Here is a 15,562-nt window from a genome sequence, read left to right as displayed (position 1 = left end):
CAAGTGTAAGATATATATCGAAAACAGACATTTAAAAGGGTGCCCTCACATACTCTTGCCCTTTATCATATCAAGGAAGAACATCAATAATATGCTAGGAGCACCTTTTAAAATTCTTAAAATAGCAGCAGGGGCTGATTGGTGAAAAATTATGGAAATGTAAAAAATTATGGAAATTTACAGCTTACCAATTCAGAGTAAGGTATCTTGTGCTTGTGGAGAGAGGCTGCTGGGTGTCCAGACATGTTTTAAGATATGCAGTCATAAAACTGTTTATGGAAGCTTCGTTTGTTAATTTAAGCTTCAGGTGCTGTGTGTCTTGAATAGCATAATAAAAATCAATCAGAGCTGCTGCTAATTTTGTGTATGATATTAATGAAAGAAGCTTCCTAAAGATTGAATTTCTCCTTCAATATTTCCTGGATTGGAAAACTAAAATAATTCTAACAACATAAAATTACCCTAAGAAATGAAAGTAGATGATTTATGTATTGAATTTGTATCATATACATTATATCTGAAAAGTGATGCCGATACTCACACATCTGTCTTACAACATTTTATAAAAATTGCAGGTAACGTTTATTAAGCACCTACTATGTGTTAGACACTGTACTTACGTCTAAAACAGCAACCCTACAAAGAAGGCATAAGGTCCCCAATTTCACAGACAGGGAAACTGAGGCTCTGAGAAATAAAGTAACTTGCAGGGGATTACAGACTAGAAAGCTGTCACCTGTAATCACATGGCTCTTTCCGCACCAGCTCATTCCTTGTTGAGTAACACTGTTTCCCAAGTAAATGCTACCCACCAGATGTTGCCACTGGTCAGAAAGTTCCTATGCCGTTTTGCCATGCCCCTGTGTGCCCTCTGTACGGTATGCAACTGCCCTGCTCACCCAGTCCAATACTAGGCATTTAATTTGAAGAGCTGCATAATCCAAATTCCCCACAAAAGTAAAACATGAAAAACAAGACATACTCAAAACTTCCACCTCTATCTGGTGCTAACAGGTGCCCTACATAGTGTCATAGTGTTGGGCAGACAAGGATCTGAATCCTGATTCACCACTTACTAGCTATGTGTTCTTAGGCAAATTATGTGACCTTCCTGACCTCGGTTTTCTCATCTATAAAATAAGGTAAAATGACTTACTCTTTTAAGACTGTTAAACTAATTCAATGAAATAACATACATAAAGCACGTAAACCAGAAAAGGCTCTTGATAAATGGTAGCTACTATCATTAGCAACTGCAGGGCAAGTATATTTAAACATATTCCCCCCTTCCAGAAAGCCAAAAGCATTATCTGTGGGAATACTTTTTTTTCTTTTGTGAACCTATTTTTAGAGAATGAAGAATTCACAAATATACCATAAACTGACTACAAATCCCTGATATCATACTCTCGACTGTTTTTGTGATAAGCAAAGTATTAAAATACAAAGAGCACTGCACCTCTAGGAGGCTCCCTCAAGAGACAGAACTTCAGCAAGAATTTCACTGGCTTTCTAGATGGAATATTTTTCTATTTTCTTTTTGGTCACTGAAATATATACATATTTAAAAATCCTTACTTTGAATGCCTACTGAAGACTGCCGGAGAGCACAGGAGAAAAAAAGTGAGCTTGCCTTTTTGGTAAAACACATTTTCAGTAACCCCTTTTAAAAATTAATCACCAATGGAAATTCCTAAGAGGCTTCTGCTATAATGAAACATTTATTTAAAAACAACAATGTTGAGTTCTGTCCTTTTACCTCTTTTCTTAAAGTATCTTAACAAAACACTGCAGACTTGGTTTAAAATTTCAGCCTGACTACTTATAAGCTGTGTACCTTGACTGGGCAAGTTACTTAGTGTTTTTGAGCCTTAGAGGCCTCATTTGAAAAAATAAAGGAGGCATGCAGGGAATAAAACCTCCTACCTTGCAAGATCTTGAGGGGATGAGAGAGAATGCACAGAAAGCAGCTGGCACAGAAGAGCCTCAAATTGGTGGCTTTTATAATCATCATCCCCAACGCCAAGGAACACTCTCCTTCTATTGTTTTGGTAGAAGATATAAGTCATTCTATCTTCACTCAGTGGGACTGGTGACAACAGGCAAATGGGGCTTTTGATATCAAAGTTGCTGTTGGCACTCAATTTGCGGTTTCAATCGCTCCTCTGGCTTTCTGAGTTTCCCTTTGGCATCTGAAACTGCGGATAACTCTCAGGTAAGAAACCTTATTTGGCATGTGACTAGGGCTTCCAAAATTCTGTTTTTAATCTGTCATGAGAAACATCATTAGGAGTTTAGAGAAGGAGAGCAAATTGATGAGAGTGCAGTGATTTCATAAATTCCTTAAGAAAGAATAAAAGTAAATAAACATCTGATTCAAAGCAGATCTGACAACATCTTCTCATTATCTCCCAGAGAAGGATCCCTACTGTGCAACCACATTTAAAGAGCACTGGGATGTTTTTCTGCTTGTTCAACCCTGCATTTCACTCAGAACCTTCTTTCATTGATATGGGCAGAACTGTTGACTTCATCCCCACCTCCAATTCAGGTCCTCTAAAGCTGTAAGAAGCAAAGCTCTTTACTGACTGCTAAATTCCAAATACACTTTCTGATTCTGCTACCCTTAATGATAATTAACACGTAACACTGAAATGAAGACAGGAGTTCCCAAGGGCCCTGTGCTCAGATGTATGCTAGGTGCTGAAGATACAGAGGAAAGACCAGGCCCTGTCTTCCGAGGAACTCACTCTTTACCAAGAAAGACAAAGATCCAAACAAAGCAGTGTGATGAGGATCACACCGTAAGAGCACCAGGTGTTATGTGACACCAGAAAACAGGCAATCCAACCCATTTTGAAAAAGTTCAGAGGACTTATCTTAGGGCAGAAATGTGAAGAATGAAGTATGAAAATGGATGCTACATAATGTATCATTCAATTCAGCACAGGCTAGAGGAAAAACAAACTGCACATAAAAAAGCCAGGGTTTTGATTCTCCTTCTATCATTCACTAATTATACCATCACAGGTTGACCAGTAACTTAGCCCTTTAGACTCTCAGTGTTACTGAGAGTCAGTAGGACATGGTAAAAAGAACAATGGACCTGTAAAAGAACAAAGCTTACAATGGACCTGTAAAAGAACAAAGCTTACAATGGACCTGTAAAAGAACAAAGTTTGACCCTTCACTCTGACATTTTATTATAAGCATGTCACCATGGGCAAGTCACTTTAGCTGTCAGAATCTTGGTTTCTACAACTGAAGAACTAGGCTAATAACCTCTCCATCTCTGAGCTGTTACCAGTATCGAGATTACAAACATGACCCAGTACCAACAAGTGCCTCAAAAATGTCCACAAGCTGATTTATTAACAGAAATCTAAGCCATCCAATCATTAAATATTTCAGCATAGTTGAAGGACTAAGATGTTCCTTAGGAAAGAGGGCATCTACAAACCGAAAATTCATTCTCAAACGCACACAGAGGAGAGCAGGAGCTTCTCACCAGTGCAGACTGTTTTTCCTCCCTACCCCTGGGACCCAACACAGAGAACCAGCATGGCAGGTTCTCTATAAGCCTGTTACTAATGTCCAATACCAAAACCCTGTAACTCACAATCACTGGGTCACTTTTAATCATAATACACTGTATAAAACTCAGAAATGGCATATCTAACACTGTGAGTGATCGCATTTTCTTAAAAAACAAAACAAAAAAACTGATAACACAAAGAAAAACAATAAAAAACTAAAAACTAAATAATCACATCCTCGTTTGGATGAAACAGAAAATCACAAACTATAGCATGAAGGCACCATACCTAAATACAGTTCTGCAGTTCTCATTCTTATTCTCTACTTTACAAGTCTGTGACATTCAAGCAAATCCGAAATGTTTTCCAAAAGGGGTCCCCAAAAATCAAGTTTTAAGCCCCTGGGTTTTGTGGATTACAAAGAGATGTACATAAAATCATAATCCTTCCTTAATATATTTTTATCCCCCATATTTATTCTAAGTAATGCTAAGAATTGTAATATTTGAGAAACTGATATAAAAACCATTTTGATATACCAACAAAAAACTTTTATCAACCTAGACACAAATCTGGACCACCTTAATCTTGAATCCTCGGCTCCACTTTCTCTTGTAATCAACGACAACTAAGTGTAACTTGGCAGTGAGCCAGCCACCAATCCATACATTATATCAGATAATTAAAAATACAGCGTTATGTAATCTTATTTAATGGTTACTTGGTTTGTATTGAAAACCATCCAAACCAATATCAGAGACTTGGATTAAATTATAATGCATAAGACATTTCTAAAGATGTTTTTTAGTAAGAGTCAGCACATCCCCTACTAGCAAATATAAAACATGCAACACCACTTTCATCTCCAATTAACCTCTCCTTGGCAAGAACTGCAATGTCAATTCACCCTACAGGCACCAAGGCGGGGTCCGGAGTGGGATCCCAAAGCCTATTTTCTTTGACTGACTTTTAACATCAAATAAACATTAACCACTAATTTTGTTAGAGAAACAAATTCAGAGGCCAGGCACGGTGGCTCACACCTGTAATCCCAGCACTTTCGGAGGCTGAGGCAGGCAGATCACGAGGTCAGGAGTTCGAGACCAGCCTGGCCAACACAGTGAAACCCCGTCTCTACTAAAAATACAAAAATTAAGCAGGCATGGTGGCGCACACCTGCAGTCCCAGCTACTCGGGAGGCTGAGGCAGGAGAATCGCGCGAACCCAGAAGGCAGAGGTTACAGTGAGCCTAGATTGTGTCACTGCACTCTAGCCTGGGCAACAGAGCCTGGGCAACTTTGTCTCAAAAAAATAAATAAATAAATATTCGGGAAACAAATTCATTTAGGAGGTGGAGGAGGAGAACCAGTTATTCTGGTAAAATGAAAATAAAATCAGCAATCAGTGCCCACGATGAAACACAAGTCTGGAAAAATATAAAAGCCAATGTATACCAGACAGGAGTATATCTCTTATTGTCATCCTAGCTCAAGAAAGAAAAAGAGTAATTCAGTTAGGAAGTTGATCAATCTTTACGAACACTGAATTTTTAAAGAACGACTACACCTCATCTATAAACTGCTTCATTATCATAATGCATTGATTATTAAACTAATACACTAGTCACAGGAGGGCTTTAATTCAAAACCACCTCTTGGCCTCAGCATCAAAATCCTGGAAGATAAATCTACCGTGAATGTTTGCTTCTTCAAAGAAGGCAAGTGCAGACAGAAACTTTCTGTAAAAATCAGGATAAACTTCCTAAAGGATATATATTATTTCCTATACATTTAAGTCAGTTGGAAACAATCATACTAATTATATTGATTTCTGCAGGGTCTGAAGTTAGCAAGTGAGAAGTATTTCATTCCAACATTTTAGGAAGGCAAAATAAGAAAGAACAACGTCTTCAGAGACAGAAGACCTGAGATTTCAAATTAAATCTCAGTTGCCCAAAAGCTTAGATAGCTGGGATCCTCAGCTGCCTTCCTGAAAAGAGAAGACATGAACATCTGCCTTACCGGAATGCAAGTTTGAGGACAAAACTAGCGCCTTGGAAACTTTAAAATACTATGCAAACGTAAGGCCTTGTTAGAGTTTAGAGAAACCATAAAACATATTTATTACATGGCACGCTAAGGTTTGCCATGCTGGCCCATTCTACAATGTAGTGCCGAAATACCAACTCCAATGTGAATAACTGCTGAAAACACAGTTGCATTAGAGGCAAACACAAATATAACTAAATAAGAAAAAATAGCCCATAACAAGATGGTTGGATTTAAAATCAAAGCTTCCTCATAATCATGTAGCTTCAGATTTAAAACACTTGTAATTTTGGAGTTACATAAGAGTGTAATTAATGTTTTAAATGATAAAGCTCTGCATTCCGAATATCAGCCTGTGATTTAAGAGAAAAATGTTTCGGTCTGAAGTCATCTAAATTAACAGTAAGACAAGATTCTGAGCAGCACCTCCTCCTTCCTTCACATGCAAGAAATATACTTCTTATAAGAATTACTTCTATGAAAAGTAAGTTTATCAAGTTGAATACCTAAAAAACACTAAATGGCAACATTTCCCCAGTAAATATCTGTTTCAAGTAACTGGAAGCCATTAACACTGGTAAAAACACAGAATCCAAAAGAATTTTGGACGTTTTAGCAACACAATACTATGGCAACACGGCAGAGAAAATAATTCTGACTTTTAAAATAAGATAACGCACTGTACTTTCAGTTTAACTGTTCCTTAATTGAGTACAACCTAACTTTGATTCAGCTTCTTTATTAGGAAAAATGCACTTGAGTCCACAGTCCAGAATATTTCCAATGCCACGGATCTCATGCAATGTATGAAGAAATGTCTTTCACAGAGATGACAGCCCAGCAGGCAATAAAAGATACATGTAAATCATCAGGCACAGGAGTACAAACTCAACTGCAGAACTGTTCAGAGGGCATAGAAATAAAACTTAAATTTTTTTCTTTTATTTAGGAATGCATGCCCATTCACTTTTTCACAAGCCCATTTTATTAAAGAAATAAAAATAAGCCTGCAATTAAAATAAAATGAGGGAGCTCCGTAAGTCTATTTCTGTTCAACAATTCAAATATTCTTAAATTCTTGGAGACAGTAAAGAGTCTCTCCTCCACCAGCGGTCAACCACACACACACTCTACTCTGAAGAACTGGTTGAAACAGGCAAAAACTGGAGGTCACTGTTTTAAAATATAGGTAACTATACACAAATAGAATATGTCTGCCTCATCTTTCACTTCCAACAATAAAAGAGCCAGGGCGAGCACTAAGAGCAGCAGATCCGATTCATCTAGGGAACCACAGACTGTCAGTGCACAGTAATTCCTACAAAAGGTAACAGATCTGACCAGATCATGTTGCTGCCATTTCCCAGAGAAAAGACAGACCAGTGGCACCCACACCCATCTTCATCTGAAACACATATTCCAGGAAAAGTAGGAGACTGCTCCCGGGAAGGAAGGCTTAATTTACCGTGCATGCCAGCAGATGATTCAGGAAGCCACAGGAGGAGAAAGCCTGGGGAACACTGTCCCGGGTAGGCGTGCCTCCAGAAACCTCTGTATCCCTGACCCGCAGTACTTCCTAGGACCTTTCACACCCTGAGCTGGCTAGAGCCGCGTGAAAATGGCAAGAACTCCCTTCACCACTATTCCGAACCTCAAGCCAGCCACCAATGAGGGTCACCCAATCCAACGCCCTCCGGAACGGTGCTCTTTTGCCGGCCTCTTCTCCCCTACTGACTTCTCCAAGGGCCAGCCTGCAAGGCTTGGCATGGGCTGCCCATCCCCTGGGAGGGCTGACTGCCCCGCCAGGGCTGCTGGAGCCTGGACACAGGACAGACAAAGGGCTGGGATGGGGAACTGGGCTCCTCCCCTGGGACCACGGAGCTTCTCTCCTCTCAGGTGCTGGGGTCTGACCCCAACCCTCTTCCAAGGTCCCCAAACTTCGCTAACAATGCAGGCACCTGTTCCCTCCACCTCTTCTGCATTTGAGTCCCTCAAGTCCTTCCATTTTCCTCCAGCTTTTTCTCCAGTACCTTCGACAAACCAAACGCCCTACTTCCCCGAGTCCAACACGCTCCCCTTCCATGACATAATTCAACCTCGTCCCCAACGAAGCCCCCAGATGGTCGCTATCCCCCACCCAGAAGTTTCCCCTGGGTGTCCCCGAGTCCCCAAAGATTTCCTTCAAGTCTCACCCATGCACCCCAGCCTTCTCCTTCCAAGTCCCCAAAATTCACATCAGGGTCTTCCCCTAGGTGTCCCACAGCCTCCCAGGTCCCCGTGCAAACGACCCCGGGGGCCACCCGGGCCTCCGTCTCCGCCGCGTCCGCTGACAGCAGAGGGCACGGAGGGGCCCCCCGGGCCCCCGCGTTTCCACCCGGCCCCCAACCGCCGCCGGCCGGCAGTTAACGGCCGGCGCCTCACCTTGGTTCACCAGGCGCAGGGCGTGCGTGAAGGAGGGGTCCAGGGAGTCCTTCTCCGCCATCAGCTCGGGCAGGTACTTCTCCTCCATGCTCGCCGGCCGCCGGGCCCGGGATGTGGACTCCAGGCGCACGGGGGGCGGCGCCCGGCAACCCCCGACCCCGCCCGCGCCCCCAGCGGCGGGGACCCGGGGGCCAGACGCGGCGGCGGCGGCGGCCAAGCCGGGCGGTCGGCCGGAAGGCGGAGGCGGCGGCACGGGGGCGGGAACCGACCGCTCAGCCCCGATCCCCGGTGGCCGCCGAGTGCCCAGCGCCGGCGGCCCCCGCGCTCCGGGCGCGGGCCGAGGAGGAGCGGGCGCGGACGGCGCGGTTAGGCGGGCCCTCGGGCCGAGCGGGCTGCGGCGCCCCTGAGGCAGTCCACGGCGATCCCCGCCAGTCCCGCCAGCACCTGCCAACACCCGAGCCACAGCTGAGACCTGCACGCCGCGCGCCGCCCCGCGCACTCTGAGCCACCGCGCGGAGCGCCCAGCGCCCGCCGCCGGCCCCGCCCCGCCCGGCTCCGCCCCGCCCCCCCCGCCCCCCCCTCCGCCCCGCCCCGCCCCCCCGCCCCGCGCCCGCCGCCCCGCCCCCGCCGCCCCGCCCCGCGCCCGCCGCCCCGCCCTGCCGCGCCGCGCCTGCGCACTGGCGCCCACCACCCCGCCGCGCGCCGCCTCCTGGGGCCGCTCTCCGCTGCGAGTCCGCCGGGACTAACCGGGCGTTTGCGAGAAGGGGTGCGTCCGAGGGCCCCTCCCGCGTGTCCGGCGCCCACCTTTGGCCCTGAGGGCCGAGTGGGGAGCCTCACGACGCTGTTACAGCCTTTCAGATGCACGGACTGGGAAACTGGGGCTCAGAGAAGTCAAGTGGCTCGCCCAAGGTCACCCAGCGAGTGATCCTGGGAAGAGGGGACAAGGGCCGAGCTGGAGCTGGGAAGGGCGCCCCAGTTCGCCCCAGTCGCGCTCTGAGGAATAGCAGCGGTACCGCCCTGCTCTCTAAAGCTTCCTGGACTTCTCTAAGTTATGTCGCGTTGCTGTCCCCCCGTATTTATAAGAGAGTAAGGCAGGGGCGCCGTCCTTTCTCCGCGCCTGAGCTCAGAGCGCCAACCTCCTGAGATCAGCCAGCTCAGAGGTCGGTTACATAAAAGCGCGTGCCCTTCTGGGCGTCTTTGTCATCCCGACTTGCTCCTGGGTTGTCATTCTCTTAGGTCATAAACCGGCTGTGCCTGGACACAGCTGAGTGAGCCGCGTCTGAGCTCATCCGCTCCTGGGGAGAGGCCCTGGGACGCCCCGCCTGTCGGTGGCAATGCTCTCTGTCCCCTTCCGCCCACCCCCAACCCCCAGCAAATGCTCTCCAAGGCCATTTCAGATTTCCCGAGGCATGTGGAATAAACGTCCCCCAGGAAGGCCAAGGACTCCAGTCCTTGCCCTGCCGTTTTTCCTGCCTTCAAACACCCAGCTCAAGTCCCGGCCTCAATGTCACCTTCCCTGGACAGCCTCTCAGGACCTCCCTGGCAAAGCAAGTCACAAGTCCCTTCTTTGTGTCCCCCCAGCTTGGTCAGAGGTCATTCACAGACAGCTGTAATTCTGTTTTCAGTAGACCATGAGCATCAGGGACAGAGTTTGAGTTTTGTTTTTGAGGGGGAAGGTCACCAGTGTGTAGTACAGGGGGCAGGGATGGAGGGTACTGGAAATGTCTCTTGGAGGAATAAGTCAGTGGCATACCACTCTCAGCCAATAGCCTGAGGACAATCGCCACAGTCCCCCAGGCAGGCCCCGCACTCCCAATGCAAATGGAGGCAGCTTTACAAACCCGAGGTGAGTGGCAGGTGGTAGAAATCTTGGAAGCTCTAAGTCCCAGACCCGAGTACTCAACTGCCCTCACTCTCAAGGCTCCACTCCTCCCCCCGGGTAAGGTGCCATTTCAGAGTCCCCAGTAAGAGTCTTCTTCGTGGCTCTCTTCAGTCTCAACTTGCAAGAAGCAGAAAAATGGCACAGTTAAAAGCAAAGCCTCTGGGGTTAAACAGCCTGGATTTGGAATCATGGGTCTGCTGCTCACTAGCTGTGACCTTGGGCAAGTTTCTTCACCTCAGGGTCCTCATCCGTCAAGTGGAGATGACAACCAAACCTATTTCATAAGAAGTTCATGAGAATAAATATGTCAACTCATAATGAAATACCCAAAACAGCGTTCTGCCTATCGGAAATGCTGAGCTGATCTTTGCTTTGGGTTTTTTCCAGCTGCAAGGCTGTTCTCTGGGCCTTCTGAGCCTCCCTCGCCTTCCCTTCAGCTGTAACTCCAGGGACGCTGGGCAGACACCCATCTGTGGACTCCTCACTGCTGGACATGGTGCTTCGCCCCGGCCTGGCCAACTGAGTGAAGGACCTGTGACCGTCGCACCTGTTTCTGACCTGGGCCCAGCGTCAGGCTTGTAGGCTGCTTGTGGCTGCTCTTCTCAATCCCAGGTCTATGACTGGCCTCTCAGCCCCAGAAACAAAAAGGGCACTTCCCAAACCACCCTCACCCAGAAGGGCAGGGGTGTGGATGGCTGCATCCTGGCTGCTACCTGCCTCACTATGCCACTTTGTTAATTAACTTAGAGCCTGAGCTTCCCAGTCTACACCCCCAAAACCAGGGGTATGCCAGTAGTCCTGCCGGACAACAGGAGGGACTCATAGGACAATGTATTTTCCTTTTACAACTGAAGGGAAGCATACACCTCTGGCTTATATTCCTGTGTCACAGGACTTACATTCTATGGTAGGGTTCCCTGAAAGCTGCTTGTAAAGGGGGAAAGGGGGACAGAGAATGTCTGGGATGAGGCTAGAAGAGGACAATGGGGCCTGGATGCCCAGCGGCTTCATCGGAACACTTAGACTCTCTCTCTTCTAACAGCTCTTCTCCCTCTGTGTCTTCCATTCAGACCATCTGCCCCGGTGACAGTCCAGACCTTGAGTAATCACTATTTTTATTAAGTGCCAGCCCTATGTTTATGACTTAGGATTCACTATGGTTCTCACAACACCCTGTAAGGAAAATTCTATTGATCACCACTTACAAAGAAGGAAACTAAGGCCCGGGACAGTTTAATACCACCTTGCTTAAGGCTCCACAGCTGTCAGCGGGGATCCCAGGCCCACCTGACTCTCTGACCCTTCTTTCTCTCCCTTCCTGGTTCTGCCTTCCCAGGTAGCAATCTGGGACACTCCTGACTGGCTCTTCATCCCTCCCTGATCTGAGCTGGCAGAGTCAGTCCACCAGCAGCTGTGGAGGAGGGCTATGCACTGGGAAACTGACAGCAAGGGCACTGAATCTTCTGCTCCAGACCCTCCTTCTCTGAGAACCTTCCAAGAGGGCAGGTGCCAAGCGCTGTGAGTGCTCATGCAGGGTCCTCCGGGGAGGAGGGAGATGAATGTCTCTGTGAGATGCTCAGGAAATTGTCCCTACCCTCCAACCTGGCTGACCCATTGGCTGTGGGGCACCTCCATGCTGTGCTGCACACTCTGCTCATCTTCATGAGATCACCGTCCTGCAGGTGCTAACCCTCTGATTCTTTTGAAAAGGAGAAATCAGGTCTTGGGAAAGGCGGTGATTTTCCTGCAAGCAGCTGCAGGTAGTACTCACACTCAGGTCTTTTGGCTTCCAGGCCGAAAGAGGTCTCTCTAGAATACACCAGTACTCACTGAGCACGTACTATGTGCAGAGACTGCTCTGGGTACAGGGGACATAGCCATGGACAGAACAGACTTCTCCAAAGGCCCTTAAGGCCAGGGCACTGGGGCTGCTTACTCCATCTGCAGAGTTTGTGGTTAGACTGACCAGGTGCTCAGGTCTGGACGGGAAGCCCCGCACTGCAATAAGGAACTGTGGCTGTTCTTTCTTCTCACATCCAGGTCTGGGACTAGCTTCTCAGCCCCAGAGACAAAAGGGTACTTCCCAAACCCACCCCACTCAGTGACACTGGGCCATCTCAGAAAACACAGCAGGTCCCTGTGGCCCCAGCCCACCGCCATAGCGCTGTCTGCCAGAATCCACACCTGTCTCCTCTTCCCCCACCTACTGACTCCTGGGGAGAGAAAGACAAGTCCCTGGCCTTTATGACACTAACTGCAATAAGTCAGACACAGCTGCAGCAAACTCAATGTCATCAGAGGAGACACAAAATGTAGGGAGTGTGTCTATGAGGAAGTTTTCATATTTGCTGCTCACACTACAAGCTTCTCACTGCTGTTCACACTACAAGCTTCCTCTTCGTTTTGTTTAAGAAAGGTGGATCCTATCCCAGTTACTCCAAAACTCTGCAGTGCCATACTGTGAAGTCCTAATCCGACTGTACCAAAGGCCAGAGAGACCTCGGCTTGGCCCCAGCTGCCTTGCTTACGATCCTCCTCACAGGATCATTTTGAGGTTGAAACTGAAGCATTAAGCTCACATAGGTACCATGTGCATTTTAAAGCTTTTCCACTCTCTGTCCTCTCCACCAGCATTGTTTGTGCTCCTGTTCACACTTAACACATCTGGTCCTCGTCATCTGTGGACCCCTTTGCCTTCACACTGTCCTCAGAGCCTGCTCAGCTGCCCAGCCCCAGTGCCTGGTCCAGAGGTCAGTTCACAGCAAGCACTCAGCATTCCTTCTGGATCCGTGTCTCCCAAAATGCAGTCCCGGAACAGCAATGCTACCCAGCCATCTGAGGCCAATTCATTTGTCATGTAAGGCGGGCACCAAAAGATGGCACATCCTTACCTAGAAATCGTGTCAGGGAGGAAGACAAGAGTGTTCACTCTAATCCCTGACTCCAGTCAGTTACAGCAGGAAATACTTTTTCAAAACTTGTAACTGTGGCTGAAAAGCCTTGACACGAGTCGGGGAGGACACAAAGCAACTCTTCAAAGTTGGGAGGCTTCACACAGTTCAAAGCCCAGTGTAGATCTGGAGTGCTTTCACCAAGGACTATTTGGTCTATGAGTGGTTCTCTTGTATTTTTCTCAAACAAGCTCCAAAAAGCTCCCTCATTCAGGTAGTCACAAGCCACCACTTTTTAGAGATGAGGAAACTGTTGCTCAGAAGGTTTAAGTGACTCAGAGATAGTAAGTGGAGAATTGGACACATGTTTGCATGCGTATACACACACACATGCACACGCACGCGCATGCGTGCACACACACACAAACACACACTCCACCCAATGTGAGGATGGATACAATCAGACCTTCAATCCCAGTCACTCACATACCTGAAGACACCTGTCTTTCTGTCTCTGTATCCATCTGCCCTGCAAATCTATACCCTCCTGTCAGTATTTGGTGGATGGAAACCTCAGTTTCTCTCGTCAGCTCTCTTCTTTGACAAGAGAATCGAGCCATCCTGGCTCTGTCTTTCTGGTTAAAAAAATAAAATAAATAAATAAATAAAAAACCACACACACAGATATTGTGCACACACCCCCTAGTGGCCACATGTGGAGACACATGCCCCACAAAGTTTGCTTTGGGGTTGATAACCACTTGAGTTTGAGAAGGAAACCCCAGATAGGATTGCAACTCCATCCTAGGAAGGAGGATGGTGAAGGATGATCTTATGTGGAAGACAGTGAAAATGGAAAAAGACAAAGAAAAGGGGAGGAGAAAGAAAAATGTGATGGAGAAAAAGAAGACAGGAGAACCAAAGGAAGATTAAAGAAAGGTATATAGAATAGGAGGAGTGAGAGAAAAAAATAAGGCAAGCTTAAAGGAGGGACATTTCTCAATGTGAAGTCTTTCTCTATTTCAAATATAAGCACAAAAAGTAATGATGGAAAATAACGCGAACTGGTGTGTCCAGGGTCAGCTGGCCATCCTGTACACAGGCAGGTGGGGACAGACGAGCCAAGGATGAGAGGGGACAGGGCCAGTATCTGACCCCGTCACTGCCTGACTTGGTAATATTTTCAGAATCCAAAGCTTTCTCTGTCCCTATTTCTGAGCTTGTAAAGGGTAGATAATAGCAGTTGTTTGTTGACTTCTGATGAGAATAATAAAGATTTGCAGAGAAAACCCTGAAAAGTGCTCTAAGCTCTTGGACATAACCATCACAGAAGTGTGTTTTATTATTTTTCTCAATGCAGCAAAAACCCTCCATCCTTTGCTTCCTGGTGTAAAAGGTTATATGTGATGCTGGAGTGCCAAAGTACTTGCTGTATTTCAACAATACATCAAGTTATCACCACCTCTGGTGCTTTGGAAGATGCTGTGATTTGGAAAGCACTGTCGAAATATAAAACATTATTGCCACAGTAGTAAAAATATCTGTGTCCATCTCCTAGTCCACTATTTCTTGTCAGGATGCATAGAGATACACACGAAACAATTCTGTACACATTACTAGAATGTTTTACAGCAAAACTGCACATATCTGAGTTTGGCAAAATAATCAGAAACAAAATATTTCTGTCAGTGTCAAGTTACCCTTAGTGTCCGAACAGCTACCAAGGGGGTGATAAAGTGTTTAGTGTCCACTGCAAATGTGAACACATCCAGGTTTCATAGAAAAATGACAGCTTGGGCTTGTGTTTTTCTTTAGTTAAGAAAGGAAGAAACAAACTTAACAAAAATGGCTGTGGAAAAAGAATGGACATAAAGCTGAGATTGTGGACTTAAGTTAGATCACTGAATTACAAGAGAAACATTTTTTCTCAAAATCAAAGTCAACTTTTGTTGGTGACTCAACTGCAAACTCACTGAACGTCTCTGTGAATTTCATTCTTTGGCGTTTCTCTAGCGTAGCACTAGCCTTCCCACTAATATCAGCCCTCATCACCACCATGTCTGGATTTATACCAAGGGGAGACAGAATGCCTCAAAATCCATTGCTTGTTGTTAATGGAGAGATTGCGGTTACTGGTTATACCTGGGCAACCTCGATCAACTTTATCACACCTCTAATGACAGCTGGCATGTGCAACGCTCCAGCTTCCTCTGGCAAATCTTATCCTGAGAGCAAATTCTCTCTCAGTCTTCGTAGCCATACTTGTTGGTCTGCAAGCATTAGCAACTTAGATATACAGACTATCATGATCTGTGCACAGTTCAAGAGTAAGTTACCCTTGAGCATATGGCGGTTGAGGCCACAAGTTAAGGAGTCTGATACCACTGTGCGCCTGCCCCTAATAATCTGGGAGCTTTAGGGCAAGGCAGCCTCTTTGTGCCTCTCTTTCTGCACTTGCAAAATGAAGGCAGTATTACCCCCTCCCCTGCAAACAGTTACTTTAGGACCTCCATGAGTGGCATGTATTTAAAGTGTTTATCGCAGAACCTGACACTCCAGGGGCACAGAATGTGTGCAGCATCAGTAGAGCAGCACTGTCCAAAATTAATGTGAGCCACATGCTTAATTTTAAATTTTCTAGAAGCCAGTTGACAATGTGAAAAGAAACAGATGAAGTTAGTTTCAATAGGATTATTTAATCCAATATATCCAGAATACTGTTTCAATATATAATCAATAATTTTAAAATATTAATGATATTTTACATTCTTATTTACTTTGACT

General features: G+C 46.2%; 1 protein-coding gene and 1 long non-coding RNA gene across 10 annotated transcripts in view; one reads left to right on the top strand and one right to left on the bottom strand.

Moving 5' to 3' along the window:
* Positions 1 to 8,508, bottom strand: part of KHDRBS3 (KH RNA binding domain containing, signal transduction associated 3) — a 199,860-nt gene extending 191,352 nt beyond the window's left edge. For 6 of the 9 annotated variants that reach the window (XR_002007132.4, XR_002007135.4, XR_010135055.1 and 3 more), the window contains exon 1: positions 8,006 to 8,260. Coding sequence is in view for 4 of the 9 variants with exons in the window: in XM_019032594.4 (XP_018888139.1) it covers positions 8,006 to 8,093 (88 nt within the window). In the remaining 5 variants the exon portion in view is untranslated. Of the gene's footprint in view, positions 1 to 7,776; positions 7,956 to 8,005 lie in introns of those variants that run through there. The other 3 variants (XR_008668127.2, XM_004047562.5, XM_019032593.4) reach the window with 3 other exon arrangements.
* Positions 8,509 to 8,722: 214 nt separating this feature from the next.
* On the top strand, positions 8,723 to 14,328 carry LOC129524339 (uncharacterized). The gene is made up of 2 exons (XR_008668125.2): positions 8,723 to 9,165; positions 10,275 to 14,328. It is a non-coding gene; the product is annotated as an uncharacterized lncRNA (long non-coding RNA).
* Positions 14,329 to 15,562: the final 1,234 nt, after the last annotated feature.

Source organism: Gorilla gorilla, chromosome 7, assembly GCF_029281585.2.
Source record: "Gorilla gorilla gorilla isolate KB3781 chromosome 7, NHGRI_mGorGor1-v2.1_pri, whole genome shotgun sequence".
Taxonomy (NCBI): Eukaryota; Metazoa; Chordata; class Mammalia; order Primates; family Hominidae; genus Gorilla; species Gorilla gorilla.
The sequence above is the reverse complement of the archived record's forward strand: the minus strand, read 5'-3'. Positions and strand labels throughout refer to the sequence as shown.